General features: G+C 56.2%; 1 protein-coding gene across 1 annotated transcript; it reads right to left on the bottom strand.

Annotated features, from left to right (window-relative positions):
- Window positions 1–51: 51 nt before the first annotated feature.
- Window positions 52–14,219, bottom strand: SPRYD3 (SPRY domain containing 3). Its single transcript, XM_027592486.1, has 11 exons — window positions 14,104–14,219; window positions 12,445–12,591; window positions 11,386–11,461; window positions 10,744–10,868; window positions 10,289–10,424; window positions 9,239–9,424; window positions 3,283–3,432; window positions 2,806–2,863; window positions 2,020–2,139; window positions 1,761–1,933; window positions 52–1,434 (listed from the first exon to the last, which is right to left on the bottom strand). The coding sequence occupies exons 1-11, from the start codon at window positions 14,124–14,126 to the stop codon at window positions 1,300–1,302; spliced, it is 1,329 nt and encodes a 442-aa protein (XP_027448287.1). The 5' UTR covers window positions 14,127–14,219; the 3' UTR covers window positions 52–1,299.
- Between the last annotated feature and the right edge of the window lie 1,175 nt (window positions 14,220–15,394).

The following is a 15,394-nucleotide window of genomic DNA, read 5'->3' as shown; positions in this document are numbered from 1 at the left end:
CCCTGCCCTATAGACTGGAAAGGGTTCCCCTGTCCAGGCCGTACCGATAAATACAGAAACTCCATCTTTATTGGCTGTATAAACATCTCTGGGCTGTACATACATTTCATACATCGTAGTGGAGGGCCGAAAGGGGGGACCCCAACAACACAGCAGCTCACCCCCTTTCCCCAAGGCCCACCCACTCTGTGCAAACCAAGGCCAACAGCTCCTGCTCCCTCCCCCCCAGAAGTCACTGTATGGGAAGGGGGTCAGGAGTCAAGGCCGTAGGAGACAGGAGGGCTTGGTGGGGGAGGACACATGTAAGTGCTAGAATCAAACACTGAAGCGAAACAGGCAACTGGCACAGGCAGCAAGCTGGGGCCCGGGAGTGGGCAGGGGGCGGGGGGAGGCAGGGAAGGGGAGAGAGGGGTCAAGCTGCCCTCAGGGTTCACAACCACAGCTCTGGGGTCTTGCCGTCACCACGGCAGGAGAGACCTACTCTGGAGTCTCTGCCTACAGCCCAGGTAACTGGGGACAAGGGTGCTACCAGGTATCCCAAGGATGGCAAGGAGGGAACAGGAGCCAAGACCCCAGCACCCCTCACTGAGTAGCCCCCCTCTCACTCCATTAAACACAAAACGGACACCCACCTAGGTGCGTACAGCTGCGGGGGGCCAGACTCAGACTCTCTGGGACTATGTGGTGCCTGAGCCGGCGGTGAGGGAGAAAGCGGGCTCTCGGGGGAAAGAAGAGAGACCCTGGAATAGTATTCCTGGGACAGCAGTCAGTGGAAGGAGAGAAAAGGCCCAAGAGAGCCCCCCTAGCCCAGCCAGGGGGGATAACAGCAGCAACTGGTCCACACAATGAGGACAAAGAACGAAAAGAAGATGCAAGGAGAAATAACTATGGTAAACAGGGGAGGGGGCAGTCTCTACTCCACCCTCTGCAGAGCCTCATGCCCAAATAGCAGCTGAGACAGGTGCCCACTCCTCTCCACTCACACGGCCAGAGGGGAAAGGGGCATGCGAGAGTCCACCAGCCAAAGCAAGTGGGACCCACCAACATAGCAACACCATTCTTGGGGCCTGCTCCTTTCCAACCAGGGACTTAGGCCCAGGACTGACTGATGATCGGGGTGGCACCAGGTCAGAAACATGGGCACAGAGGGGCTTGGCAGGGGCCTGATCTGGGAGAGGCAGAGGGACCACGCACTCCCTGGAGCCTGCTGGGTAAGCAAATCCTGGAAGGCAGGAACTGGGCACCTGGTTCTGCAAATGGCAAGGAAAAGGAGAGGGGGCAGGTCTAGGGGAGAAGCCCCTAGCCACTCAAGGGATGCAGATCCACTTTTACTTTCTCCCCACAGCTCAGCATTCCAATGGTGGGAAAGAAGCCCCCAGAAGGTACAACAGCATCCTTCTTCCCGATGATCTTGCCATTCCGAGTGAAGAAAACCTGGGGGTGGGGGCACGGAGAGGAGTGGAGAAGGATGGCTCTGGCCTCCTCTGATGATGCTAGAGCCACACAGGCCTGAACCCCATGCGTTCCCAACTCCCAGAACCGCCGGACGGGAGAGACTCAGGGTGATGTGGGAAGTGACCACAGGAGGGCGTCTGGAAACCAGCTCCCCAGCACAGCTGGGGCAGCACCCGGCACCTGGCAACACAGCCACCACCAGGCCTTCCCCTCTTCCCGGCTCTGGCTACCGTCCCAGTCCCCACTAATGCCAGCCCCTGCGCAGGCCCAGGCCCCTCGTGCAACCCCACACCCTCCCCACTTACCACCACCTTCTTGCCCTCATGCTCTTGCTCAATCTCTTCCCCATCTTCCTCCTCTTCCTCTTCCTCCTCTTCCTCTTCTCCCTCCTGGTGCAGGTACATGACATTCCGGACGTTCCGGACGGCTCGGGCAGTTGGGGACAGGATCACTGTGTCACAACTGTCATCACTGTCACCTAGGAGGGCAGGAAACCTGAGCTCCTGTGGTGCTGCCCCCACCGTCTGCCCAAGCAGCCTGGCGGGCCACCCCCACCCCACTCACCCTCACTGTCCAGAATGTAGTCCCGGGGGAACATGATTCCACAGCCCATAATGTCCCCTTTATAACAGCGTGGCCCGAAGGGGTCCCCCACACCGCTGCCATGGAAGATCTTCCCGTCATCTGTCAGGACGGAGGGGAGAAGAGAAGAGACACACCTGAAGGAGGGGCTGACACTCTACCCCACCCCTCCAGTGAGGCCCCAGCTTCAAGCAGAATGCTTGCCCACCTCCCTCTCTGGCCCCGAGGAAGGGAGGGGGTCAAGGTGAAACATAAATGGAGAGACAAGTAGAAAAAGGCCCCAGATTAAAAAAAAAAAAAAAAAAAAAAAAAGGAGAGAGACACAATGTCTGTTCACACAAGGAGCTGAGGGGCAGACTCCCTCAGGGAGCTGGCGGGAGAGGGGAGAGGGGCCAAGAAGGGGCCAGGAGCTCACAGCAACTCCTTTCTAAAGAAAACCCTAAAGAAAGTCAAGCCAACCAAAAAAAGAAAGTGCAGAATCTGCAAGAAGGGCGCAGAGGGAGCCAACTCAGAGGCCTGGAATGTCCAGTTCGGGCCCAGATTCCCCCACCCCTGTTCGGCTCCCCTCGCTTTTCAGGCTGAGAGGAAAAACACAGACGAGGAGAAAGCACGACTGGCCTAGGGAGGGGAGATGAGGCGGCAGCAGGGGAAAAGGCTCTCTAGCCGGACGCTGGAGGGGAGACCATTTGCAGGGGGTCAGGAAAATGGATGTCCCTGTGCCTGTATGTGGCCCACAGCCCTGGCAGCCCTAGGGCAGCCCTGACTCACCTGCATGATAAGCCACAGAGCCTCTGCTCCAGCCAGGGTGTCTGTTCTTGGGATAATCCTGCACCAAGAAGGAAAAAGAAAACCTATGGTTTTCTATGAAAAGAGGGCAGGAGAGGGCATCTGAACCTTCAATCTTCTCAGACAGATGGCTGCTCACACCCCTGTGGCCTCCCACACCCTTCAGGCACTGGGGAAGGCAGGGGAAGCAGGGAAAGTGACCAGGGCACTTGGCTTTCACAGCCGGGGCTGCAGGCTGCCCGCACCCCACCTTTAGGCCCGGTGTGCGTGGTGCTGTCACGACCCTCTACCTGGTCCTAGCTCAAGGCGGGGGGAGTCTGTACCCTCCCACAGCGAACACATACAACCGTATTCTGTCCCGGGTTAAGACCCTCCCACCACAGCCTGCCCACCTGTCCCCATCCCAAGAGCCCCAAAGCTGAGCAGCTCTACAGGTAAAAAGCCAGCACGAGTGCCCACCTTCCGGGCCAGCCCCAAGGCGATGTAGCATTTCTCTCCAGGGTCCACGATCTCCACCTCAAAGTAGTGGCTACGGGTGCTCAGTGGGTGCCGGGCCTGGGCCAGCCCCACGTCAACGATGCTCTTGCCCTTGCCCAAGTACTCCAGCAGCTGTGGGGGAAGAGCCAAGGGCAGTGGGTGGTGTGGAGGGCAGACAGACACCTGCCCTAGAAACCTGGTCCCAAGGCACTCGAGACCAGTTTCTGGGTCTGACAAAACCTCTGGCTGAAAGGGAAAGGTTCCTAGAGGTATACCCGTGGGCACCAATATTCCAGGCAGGCATGAGAGAACGGGGAGGACCGGCGGGTCGCAAAGGTGGCGGCATGGGCCAGAGGGCTGGCCCTGCACCCATCTGCCGCCTGAGCTGCAGACTCTCCTTGCTTTGGGGGAGAAGTGGGCAGCAGCCCAGGCGGCTGAGCACCAGGGAGCACACTGGGGGGCTCTAAGCTATGGCCTCACTTCCCTGAATCACAATGCTGGACGAGGCCTCCCCAGGGGCCTTGGGCGCAGAGAAGGAGCCGTGAAGACTAGGCTGAGCGGACCCCTGGAGGGGCCTAATGGGGAGGACAGGAAGGGTGCAGAGGTTGGGTACCAGGTCCAGATGTCTGAGGGAGGGGAGACGAGCTCAAAAACCAATTCTGCCTGGGATGGGACTACCATAATTCCTCAAGGTCTGTTTTACTTGGCTTCAGACAGAGCTGCATCAGGGAGGTGCCGAGGGGAGCCAGGGAACCCAGATGACCAGCTCTACTCCTCTGCTTAATGTGGGGGCCGGGAGCAGGCAGGCCGAATACATGAAGGCAAGCTTTCCTGTTCACAGCCCCTCGCGGCTCTTGTCGAGCGCAGGGATGTGCGGAGGTGGGGGGAGAGCAGAGGTGACTGATGGACTCTTGGGGCTCTTCAGCTCCACAATGGTCCTGCCTGGGCATGATGGGGCGGCAACCCCCAAGCTGGGAGGATTTATTTATCAGTTGTCATGGTAATGGTGGAGTTATGACTCAACCCCATCCCCTCTTTCCCCACCCTCAGCATCACCTGGGAGTCCTTAATCCCTTTTTAATTAGCCAAACTGCCCCTCAAGACTTTATTCTACCCTCCTGCCCCTCCAGCCCTGAAGAAAACGCTGCCTGGGGACGTCCTCCACTTATCCCTGGCAAGCCTTTGGACGCTGGCCTCTCACCCCCAAAGAACTCCTGCCTGAACAGGAAAGGAATTAGGCTCGCCTGCACCAGCGTGGAAGCCTGCGTGTGTCTCCGGCAGAGGCAGGGCCTGCATCCTCACCACCTTATTCAGAGAGGAACCGGAGGGACTGGATCCCCTTCTCAGCCTTGGATCCCCAAAGCCCTGCCAACTTAAGTCCATTCTCCCCCACCTTTCCAAAAGAGTCCTGGAGGGAGGGGGAGGCGACCAGGGGAAAAGCCAGAGCCGCATGGGCAACCTCCGATATCCACACCCAGGCTCTTCCCATTTCCTCCAGCCACAACCCTGTATGTTTCGGGTTATGCTGCCTCTTTCGTATTTACACCCCTAAGCCCAAGTCTTCTCTGTTAGCTCCCACTGCTTTCTTTCCTCAGAATGGGCTCCCCAGCAGGCCACCTTCTGATTTACTCATGAAGGCCCACATTGCTGGAATTCCCCTCCCGGTCCTGTGTTCTCTGCGCGGCCTGGCTTCCTCCTCTGTGTCTCCCTGCAAGCGGGAGGGGTGGTGCCTGGTGCGCATCCGCTGGCGTACACTCCACCCAGCGCGAGCAGCCCCCAGCCCACCCTCTCCGGCCAGTGTTGCAGAACTGGGTGGGGGACCCCACAGCTGCCCTTGACCCACTCCATCCAACTGGACTCGGCGTAGGAAACACAGTGTTCTCCACTTCCAGAGCCAAGAGACAGATGCTCCAGATCCCGATCCTTGGGAAAAACCCGCCCAACCATTCCCTCGGCCTCAGCCCTGCGGAGGGCAGCCACTGCAGTCTTGTCTGTGGATAGGGTGGGGACGCTCCCTCCAGCGAAAAGGTCAGGAGGATGAGGCACACGACGGTGGAGCTCTGCCACCCACTCCCCGGCCGGCACACCACTCAGACAGCTGGCTGACAGCTGGGAGGCTAGGTCCCCGCCAATGCTGCCCTCCGCAAGAGAGGAACACCCGCCTCTCAGGGTGTAAGCCGCCCCAGTTCATCTGCTCCTGTCCAGTGAAGTCTAAGCAAGTCCTCCGGAGCGTTGCCAGCACTTACAGGGGCAGGTGGGCACTATGGCCTCCCAGACAGATCGTAGCTTGAGTTCACTCCTCCCCTCCTGAGACCAGGGCTGTTGGCAACTGAGAGCAGATGGGAGGTTTAGCCCCTGAGTTGCCAGACTCTCAATGCTGGTCCCTCAACCCGTGCCTCAGAAGCCTCTCAGACAAAGAATCACACAGACCTGGGCTCCGATCCTAATTCCTGTTACTTACTAGCCACTAACTTTGAGCAAGTGACTTTCGCTGCTTTAGGCCTCAGTTTCTTCACCAGTAAAATAGGGACATACCGTCTGCATTTCTAAAAAGACTAAATGAGGTGTGTCAAGTGTCGGCACGGAGCCCGCGCCCAGTAGGTAGGTGGTCAGTACCTGTTCTGCCTTCCCCTAAATCAGGAAATGGGAGTTAGACCAGACTACACCAACACATCAATACTCCCTAAACATTAACAGTCCCCCACAGCTACAAAAGACTAGACCTGCCAATCACAGAAGGAAATGACCCTTCATCTCAGCCCTTACCTCCAACTACAATGGCCCCTTAGCTCCCAGAACTGGTCACATTCCCCCCTAGGAGAGATAAGCACACCCCAGATTACTCTATACCAAGCCACCAGCTGTCCCCTCCTAGTGCTTCTCCTCCAACAATGCCCAATCAATAGGAATGCTCCCCTACATCTTTGGTGGGGGTAGGGGCACCCATTCCTTGGGGCTTTCAAGCCCCCGACTCCTGCACCTCCCTCCCCACACCCCCAGAGCCTTGGGAGGGCAAACAGGTGGACTCGAGGGCACAGAGCAGAGGCCGCAGCACCAGGTGCAGAGAGCCTCTTGCACTCCAACCCCCCACCGCGTGTGGGTAGCGCCTTCCCCGCTTCTTCTCTCCTGCTGGTTCTCTCCTGCTGGTTCTCTCCTGCTGGTATCCACCCTCCTCCTGCTGCCAGCAGAGACCCTAATCCCTCTTGACAGGCGCAAGGGAGGGCTCAGTGCCTTGAGGGCCTAGAAGCAGCTGAAACAGGAACCCAGGACGTGCTCCCCACCGGCCAGCTCAGGCCCCAACACAGTCTCCTCCTGGGTTGGGTTGGAGGGGGGAGGACCCCTGGAGGGTGGGGCCTCATTCACCCCACTTTGTGTACCAAAGCTGTTGCCCCGTCACTAAGGAGTTGTCAGAGGAGCTATGAGCAGGAAACAAAGAATGAGTCTAATCCCCCAGCTTTACCCACTGCCCCCCACCCTCCACACGTGACTTCACTTTGCAAGGCCTGGGGGCAGGGACGAGGTGAGGGGCAACACCCCCATCCCTGAGCAAAGACAGCAGCCACTCTTCAACACCCTCAGAGCTCTGCAAAGGGGGGACTCTTTGGGAGGGGAAACTGAGGCCAGAGGACGCAGGGGGAAGAATTCCATTCAAGAAAGAGCCAGGTCTGTCTGTATACAAACAACTGTTGAAGCCAGATAGTAGGTAGATGGGTGCTCACTGTACCATTTTTTCAACTTTTCTGTATGTTGGAAATTGCTCATAATGTAACGTTAGAGCCAAAAACGGGGGGTCAGGAATTCGTTCTTCTTTGTGGGAAGAACCAGTGGGAAGGGGAGAGAGAGGATAACTGAGACTCCAAACTGAAAGACAGGCCTGGAAGGCAAAGGGTCCCGTGGCAGCCAGGTAAGCTGCCCTAGACAGGCCGGGGCTGAGGGGGCTGGTCAGGAGACTCGCGGGGCAAGTGGGAACCTAAGGCCCAGAGCTCCGGATTCATCTCGTGAGAGGGGCCAGGAGGAGAGATGACGGGCTACAGGAGAGGGGCTGGGGAGAAGGGCACAGTATGTACCCAGCAGTGCACAGGGCAGGGGCAACAGATCAAAGAATGAGTATCTGGGCTTAGTTGTGGGGCTAATTCACTGTTTGACATTTGAATCGGTCTCTTTGCTTCTGTCTGGGGCTGTCTTTTCATCGGCCACACAACAAGAACAACTCTGGGAACACAAGGGCTGCCCCGATGACGACGAGGATGACTACGGGAGGGAGCTCCAAGCATCCTGGGTCTGCGGCGCCAGGGATGCTACAGGTCCTGCACAGCAGGTAACGGTCTCCGGCTCCGCACTCGGAAGCCCTGGACCGGATGGCGTCAGAGCCTCTCCCAAACCTTTATGGTTCTAAAAGGCACTCTATTGGAAATATCACCCAAGGCAGGAGAAACAGGCTCTAACCCACAACAAGAGGTCTGAGGCCCCATGGAAAGGCTCCCCACAGAGGGGACGGAAAACAGGAAGAGCAAAGAGGAGAAACAGCTGAGCTAGACATCTTTAGAAATGGGAGGTACAGGCAGGGCCCTAATGACCTCTCCCAGGCTCCTCCAGGAAACACAACTCTGAGGGCTGGATTGGAAATACGCTGGATGGTCAGAAGAGACAAGAGGGAGCAGGGCGAGGGACAAGTAGGGATAGAAGAAACTGGGTAAGTCACCCTCATCTGAAAGATGGGGTAGCAGGCAAGAGGAGAAGAGAGACAAATATCTATCAAGAGGCTCGTGCCCCAGTGTGCCCCAGAGGAGCAGGTGCTCAGGGAAGAGTGTGCCCCACCCTGCCGGCAGTCCCAGGCTGGGGTGAGGGTCTGAGAGAAGAGCCAAACTTCACGGCTTATGTCTAAGAAAGAAAAAATTCTCCAATGTGTGACCTGAGGGCATTGGAGGAGGGCAGAGAGGAAGGAAGGCTATTTATAAATGTCTACAGGAGTCTACATCAATTAGAAAAGATTGCCTGGGAGGAGCTGGGGGCAGAGTGGGGGCAGGTCCAGGCAGGGAAAGGATGCCAGGAAAACACTCTTGAGGAGAGGTTGGGGATGAGAGCTGGAACATCGCCCTGGCTCAGTCCCAAGTTCAACTCTGTAGTTGTTGTCAAAATGATGGTGGAAGGGGGGAAAGAAAGGAAAGAGATGAGGGTCAAGGAGTGGGCATCTAAAGCCCCTGGCTTGCAGCCACCGCCATCCTCAGACCCCAGGGCCAGAGGGGGTGCAGGATGTCAGAAGCAGCAGGAGGGCACACACTCTGCCATCTTCCTTGGGTTTGACTCACCTTGAACTCCAGAATGGGGGGAGCCTTGCTCATAATCCACTCCCACCCCCCACTGTTTCTGTTTTGCTATCAAAGGCTAAGTTGAAAACAGCCTGAGTTGGGGTGAGAAGGCCAGAGGGTGGAGAAAAAGATTGAGCCGGGAGCAAGAGGGCAGCAGAGGGACAATTCAAAGTGGGAGGCCCCAGCAGCCCACTGGAGGTCAGGGCCAGACCCCTGACTCAGCAGCCATTCACTCCCAACCCAGCATGAGGCACAGAGGGTAGAGGTGAAGAATTTCCCTCTCCCAAGGTCCATATACTCCTCAAGAAAGTTTCAAATCCAGGGAGAGACCAGAGCAGGTGCTGAAGGAACCAAAGAAGGCAAAGGAAAACCTAGTACTGTGCTGAGATTAAAGCAACTAACCTGAGCTCTCAGGGCCGGGGAAGTGAAGAAAGACAATCAGCACTAAAGAGAACACAGCCCTGGATTCAAAGAATCATGTCAAGGCCACAAATTCCCATTTCCCAAAACCCTACAAGACACCGTCTTCATTCCCCATTCTAAGCAATTCAGACCCACTTATGTGGCCCACGGGTTTTCGGCGGAGCCCTCCCGGTCTGCCCGCTCCAACCCAACCGCCCCTCACTCACAGTTCCGCAGACTCGGACGTCATGTAGCCGGCCCCATTCGTCCTCGTAACTGTCCACCATCATGACACTGTCATCCTCGCGGCCCAGCTCGGCGTTGAGGTGCAGGCGCACCTCCTCACCCAGAGAGTGCATGCCCACTGCTGGGAACAGTCCATCTGGGGACATGGGCATGATGGTGGAGCCCACCTGCAGGGGAGGGAGGGAGGGCTGGAGGGAGGGAGCTGATGCCTGGCTCCCTTTTCCACAGCTCACCTAATTCTTACAAGGGTACTTTTGAGAAGATGCGACAAATAATTATCACACACACTGACAGACAGAAAAACAGAGGCACCGAAAAGTTGAAAAAGAGGCTATAAGGACTCCTGGCCGAGCAAGGTATCCAGAGAGCTAGAAGGCAAACACAAGTCTCTTGACCTGCTGCCAAATGCTTCTGGCACGTGAGTATGTTCTGGAGCAGGCAAGTGTGGAGGCACAGACGCTAAGGAAGGCCAAGGCCTAAGAAAGCCATCCTCTCAGGGTTGGAAAGGGAGCCGGATAGGAAAAGAAAGAGAGCTGGGGGTCCCTCTCTTCTATTTGCTCTTCCCCATCCCTTCACCACTACTAGTCTCTCTCTGAAGAGGGAAAGAAAGAAGAAGTGAAACAAGAAAACAACACACAGAAAGGACATATCCTCAAAAGCCTTCAAGGCAAGGCTCCAAAGAGGACAGAGGACCTCCAGCTTATGCATCCAGGCCATAACCTCTCCCTCTCTTTTTCTGCTCAAAACCTTCCCCCACATCACCCAATCCTGTCCCCCACAATCTCTGCTCACCCCCCACTGCACTAAACTGCCCCTCTGCATCTATCATCTAGGCTAATGCCCCAGCTTCCCTGGGCAGGAGAAGTGGCTTCTCCTATATGCAGACTTTGAGAAGCTGAGGATGGCCTGAAGGAGGTGGGAACTAAGCCTAGGTGTCCCTGGGCAAGCCCCAGCTGGTAGGTTATTTTCATTCCCACAATTCCTCGGATGGCTTCAAGCCACTTAAATCCCACCCAGGATTTCCCACTCACCCGTTTCCCATTTTTGGTGAAGAAGATCTGGGCAGTCTGTACATCAAAGGACACAGGCTCAATGCCGCAGCCAATCCGGTCCCCGGAGTTGCACTTTGACCCAAACTGGCGGCCTTTGGCTCGGCCATTGTACAGCCTGTGGACGGAGCGGCACAGACACAGGACCTGAGCCTGGCCTCCCAACTTCTCCAGGGCACTGACCCCTGAAGCCCCGCTTGCTGCTCCCAGTCACTCGGTGATGCACCTACCTGTCTCCACACATGAGCTCCACCCTCCCCTCTAAGTCTGCCAACCTCCAAGGCTCACTATCAGGCCATCTTCCCGTCCTGATCATAAGTCAATGAAAATACGCCAAGATAGGTAAAGGAATGGCAAAAGCCACCCACGGTAGTCCTTTGTATCTAAGGTCCCCGAATCCATAGGAAAGGGGTCAGGTTCCACAGGAAGCAACTCACTTGCCGTCATCAGCATGGTAGGCTACGGAGTCGGGCAACCAGCCGGGCTGGTGATCCAAGCTGTAGTACTGAGGGACCAGCCCCACAGCAATGGTGCCCCGGACCCCGCTGTCCACAATCGACACCTGGAGGGAGGAGAGCAGGGCAGTTAGCAGGCACCAGAAATGGGATGAATTGCTGGGGGCCTGGAGAAGGGCAGTCAGACATCAAAGACTCAAAGAGGCTCTAAGAGACAAAAAACATGTGAATCAGAGAAAAGACAGGGCACTCAGGGAAGAACTGGGGAGCCTAGAGGTCTACTTTATATCATGATTACTCAGAAAATCATTTCCAAATTATGGAAAAAGATAGGAGATGAAGCAGAAGCTGGGCTTGGGTTAGCGGGTGGAAAAGGCCATGAGTCAGAGTCTGGGATATGTGTCAAAGTCTACCTAGCTGAGGGGCAGGAGAGCAGAAGGGACAAGGTGACAGGACTAGGGCACCCATCTCTCAGCTGAGGCACCATGCTATCCTGTGCCCTTTTCTCAGCCAAGTAGACAGTCCTGATGGAAAATTAAAAGGATAGGATCAAGAATCTAGTAAAGAGTTCCCTGGAGCTTAACAAGCTCACCCCCTGCTCTGCCCACCCACTGCCTTGATCACCTCAAAATAATTGCTGTCCTTGGTCAGAGGTCGAGAAGCCACGTAGCAGCCAACTTCACCAGAGTTTCCATGGTAACTGATGGAGGAATGAGGGGGGAGTTCCATTAGCAGCCCAGCCCAGGAGTTGGGGGGAGGGCCTCAGCATCCCACCCACCCCCACCCTCTGAGGGCCAACACAGAAGAACCCATCAGGCCACACTTCAGGACATCTGCACAGACATCATCACAAGATACTTGAGATCACCCACCCCTCCCCCTGCCTCCAGCCAGGGTCCAACCCACACCACACCAACACAAGCCTGGCTCCTTCATTTTCAGGGGGAAAAGAATGCAGAGCCTCCCTTAGTTGCCTAGTAGGGGGTCTCACAACCCTGTCAAAGCTCAATCCCTCATGCTACAGCTTCAGCCCTTCTCCTCTGGCTCTGTCCTCAGTGGGGCTGAAGAACAGCTGCTGGTCTCTATCCTCTATACCAAAGCCCTTCGTAGACTGGAAGACGGTTATTCAGTTCCCACTCCTCAGCTTTCTTTTCTCTAGGCTAAACAGCACTACTTCCTTCCCCCCTTCAGGGACAACTTTGTCAGAGAATTAGGCTCAGGAGTCAGGGAAGGGGTTCAAGCCAGAAAAGAGAGAGAAAACAGACACACCAGAGGGTTAGAAGGTGGTGGGCAAGATGCACTACAGAACTGTCCTTCCCAAAACAGGAAATCCACTGCCTCTGAAATGGGCCACTCTCCACCAAACGCAACCCCTGAGACACAGGCTGAGGAGACACAAACACCCCAACACGCCCACTGGAGTCCTCTGAACAAGGCACTTGGGCAACTCAAGACACCCGCAGCTTCCTATCTCTGACATGACTGTTTCCAACGTGGACCAGGACAGAGTGACCTGGAGACACAGGCAGAATGAGTGCAGGCTGCAGCAGCCCACACTGCTCCACTCAGGGTCAAAGGCCCTCCCAGTGCAGTGCAGACAGTCCTCTGCCTCCGAAAAAGCCCCTTTTCATCTCTAAGATCTGCCAGAGCAAGGAAAATGTGAAAGCACTCCTCTAAACTTACCTCAAAGTGTCTCCATCTACAAGAATGTGCTTGAACCTCTCCTGGTATCGGAAAGCCCGGACCTCCCGAATCTCCCGGATCCTCCGGCGCCAATTCAGAAACCGGTAGTGCAGGTTGAGGTCATCCATCTTGTTCATGAGAACAAACCTGCCATGGGGAGAAGGGGACTGAGAAGGAAGCAGGGCCCTAAGCAAAGCAGCTCAGCCTGTTCGACCCAGAATGTGGACAGGGCACTGGACTCGAAGTCAGTCAACAATCCCTATCTGCATCCTTTCATTCAGCAAACATGTACTGAGCTCCTACTATGTGCACCGTTCTTGGTGCTAGGGATATAGCTATGAACAAGATGGGTGGGATTCCTGTTCCCATAGCACTTCCATTCTAGTCGGGAGGCATGACAGATGAGACACAGACCCGACAAAGTTGGACAGTGGAAGAAACAGCAGAGTGGGGTGACACAAAATAATGGGGTAAGTCTAGAGACTCCTTTGGATCCAGTGGACAGAAGAGGCCACTCCGGGGTGACATCTGAGTTGAGAAGAGGCCAGGCACGTGCCAAGCCCAAGAAAGAATACTTCAGGCAGAGGGGACGTCCAGGACACAGGTCCTGGGGTGGAAAGAGGCAGGCATGGTAGAGGAATAGAAAGGCCAGGGTGGCTGGTGTGTAGGGAATGTGCGGGAAAATGGTCAGGAAGAGTATGGGAAAAATGCAGGGGCCAGAGAGAGGCCCCATAAGGCCCTATAGGCCATGTTAAGGAGTTTCCATTTTACTGCAAGTGCCATGGAAAACCTCTGGAGAGTTTTAAGCAAAGAAATGAAAGGATTTTAAGGTTTATCAGATCTTAGAGATCATTCAGGCTGTTGGCTGGAGAACTGATCATAACAGAAGCAAGAGCAGAAGTGGCAAACAATTAAGTCGGAGGTTGTTGCAGCAGCTCCAATGAGACATGGCATCCATTAGCATGGTAGCAGTGAAGATGGAGAGGAGTGGAATGACCTGGGTATTTAAACCAACAATGCTAATGGATCGATGGATGGATGGATGGATGGATGGATTTATTTTTCCTGGAAGCCAAAAGTGAGAAAAACGGGAGGTAATTTTCTCTTCCCATCACCCCAAACACTGGGACAGTGGTTCCATCAAGGCGTGGCGGTGCCTTGCATACAGTAGGTGCTTAAATAAGCCTCAGCTAGGCTGAATTCAATCCTAAAGCGCCTGTTACACCCTGCTGCAGTAGCTGCAAGCCACCACGTGGCCCAAAAGGGTAGGCACCAGCCGGGCTGCGCTCCTCGCACGCGGCCAGGGCTCCACCCCAGACAGATACGGGCCCCCAGACCTGGGGACGTCCGCTCGCCCAAAACCGCACAGCCTTGGCACCCGCGAGTGGCAGCCGCACCGCGTCCCGCCTCCAGCCGGGGCACGGCCTGGTCGCTCGGACGAGACCCGGGGGCCCCGGGGGCCGGCTCGTCACCGCGACTTACGCGCAGTCTCCCCAGGCCCGGCACCGGGCCGAGGAGGGTCCCGAGGCAGCAAGCCCCGTGACCGGGGAGCAGGCCCCGCCCCTGACCAGGGAGGCCTCCGCCCAGGACCCCCGCCTCCCGCCTCAAGCTCCGGGGAGACCCGAGGCCTCCGGGACCCCGCCCCCGATCCCCGCCTACCGGGGCCGCCGCGTCCTCCTCATCCATAGGCCTCTCAGCTCCGCACACTAGCTCTTCGGCCGCCGCCACCACACACATCCGGGTCCCCGCCCTTCCTACGCTCCCCGAGGCCCGCCCCTCCCCACCCACCCCGGCCAATCTGCAGCGGCCCAGGAGGACAGGCACCTGAAGGAGCCAATCGGAGGATGCAGGCAGGGGCGGGCGCGGCCCGGTGTGCTGGGTACCTAGCGCAGGATAGGGGCTGGTAAACCCGAGAGTCGGAGGGTGGGAGGTGGCGACGTGGCGGCGCGGACGCCGCGCTGGGCGCCCTGGGCGCTGACTGGGCTGTCTAGGGGCGGCTCCTGCGTGGGGCGGGGAGAAGGTCGCCGTGCACCTTAGGCTACTGCCAGTCTTTCCTGAGCGTTCCTTCTGTGCCCGGCGTGGCGCTGAGAGAAGGCTTCATAGGAATGTCCTTTTAATCCACTCAGCAACCTTCTGAAATGAATCTTGTCATTATCTCCTTTTCGCTGATGAAGATCCTGAGGCTGGCCCTCCATAGCTCGTGCGCCTCACTGTTCCCGCATGCTTTCTATTCTCCGGAGCCATGCTGCTACCATGTGCTCTCCATTCTCCAGAGCTCGGTGTCATGTCCTCTTCCGCGGGTTTTGGGAACAGTCCATTCCCGGAGGAGAGAACTTCGGATGCAGAAAGCACAGTGGCGTAAACGTCACGCAGTTCCGGAACGGAGGCTCTCTGGGTGTGACCTAAGGAAAGTTAGGCCGGGGTCATTACGTGAAGGGAAGAAGGATACTCACATTTATTGAGCACCTACTAAAGGGTGTTTAGGGCTGCCCGGATCGCCTCCCATCACCAGATCTCTCTTCCAGATTGGAGGGTTTTCCCTCTGCATTCTCATACCATGTCGTTTGTGCCTCATCACTAGCACTTTTTACAACCTTTTATTATGTAAAAGTCACCTCTGTATATAGATTTGTCTCTGCTAGACTGTGATATCCTTCAGACCCTGGGCTTTATCCCATTCTTATAAACAGTTATTGTTACAAATGTTGGGTGGAATGGAAGCCATCATCTTGTTATACCAAATGGCAGCCACTTGGCATGATGGAAATAGATGAGGGAAGTAAATGTAGATGGGAAGCTGGGAAATCTGGATTAGAGCCTCAGTTCTGTCCGTGCCTGAGGTCAGGTCTTGGTGTTCTTACCCATAAAAAGAATTTTGAAGCATGTGGTCTCTCAGCTCCCTTCCAACCCCTGGATTGCATAAATCGAGTTACTCTCCCCAGCTCATCTC

The sequence above is a fragment of the Zalophus californianus genome, chromosome 9 (genome assembly GCF_009762305.2).
Source record: "Zalophus californianus isolate mZalCal1 chromosome 9, mZalCal1.pri.v2, whole genome shotgun sequence".
Classification (NCBI taxonomy): Eukaryota; Metazoa; Chordata; class Mammalia; order Carnivora; family Otariidae; genus Zalophus; species Zalophus californianus.
Note: the sequence above shows the minus strand (reverse complement) of the source record. Positions and strands in the feature narration are given on the sequence as shown.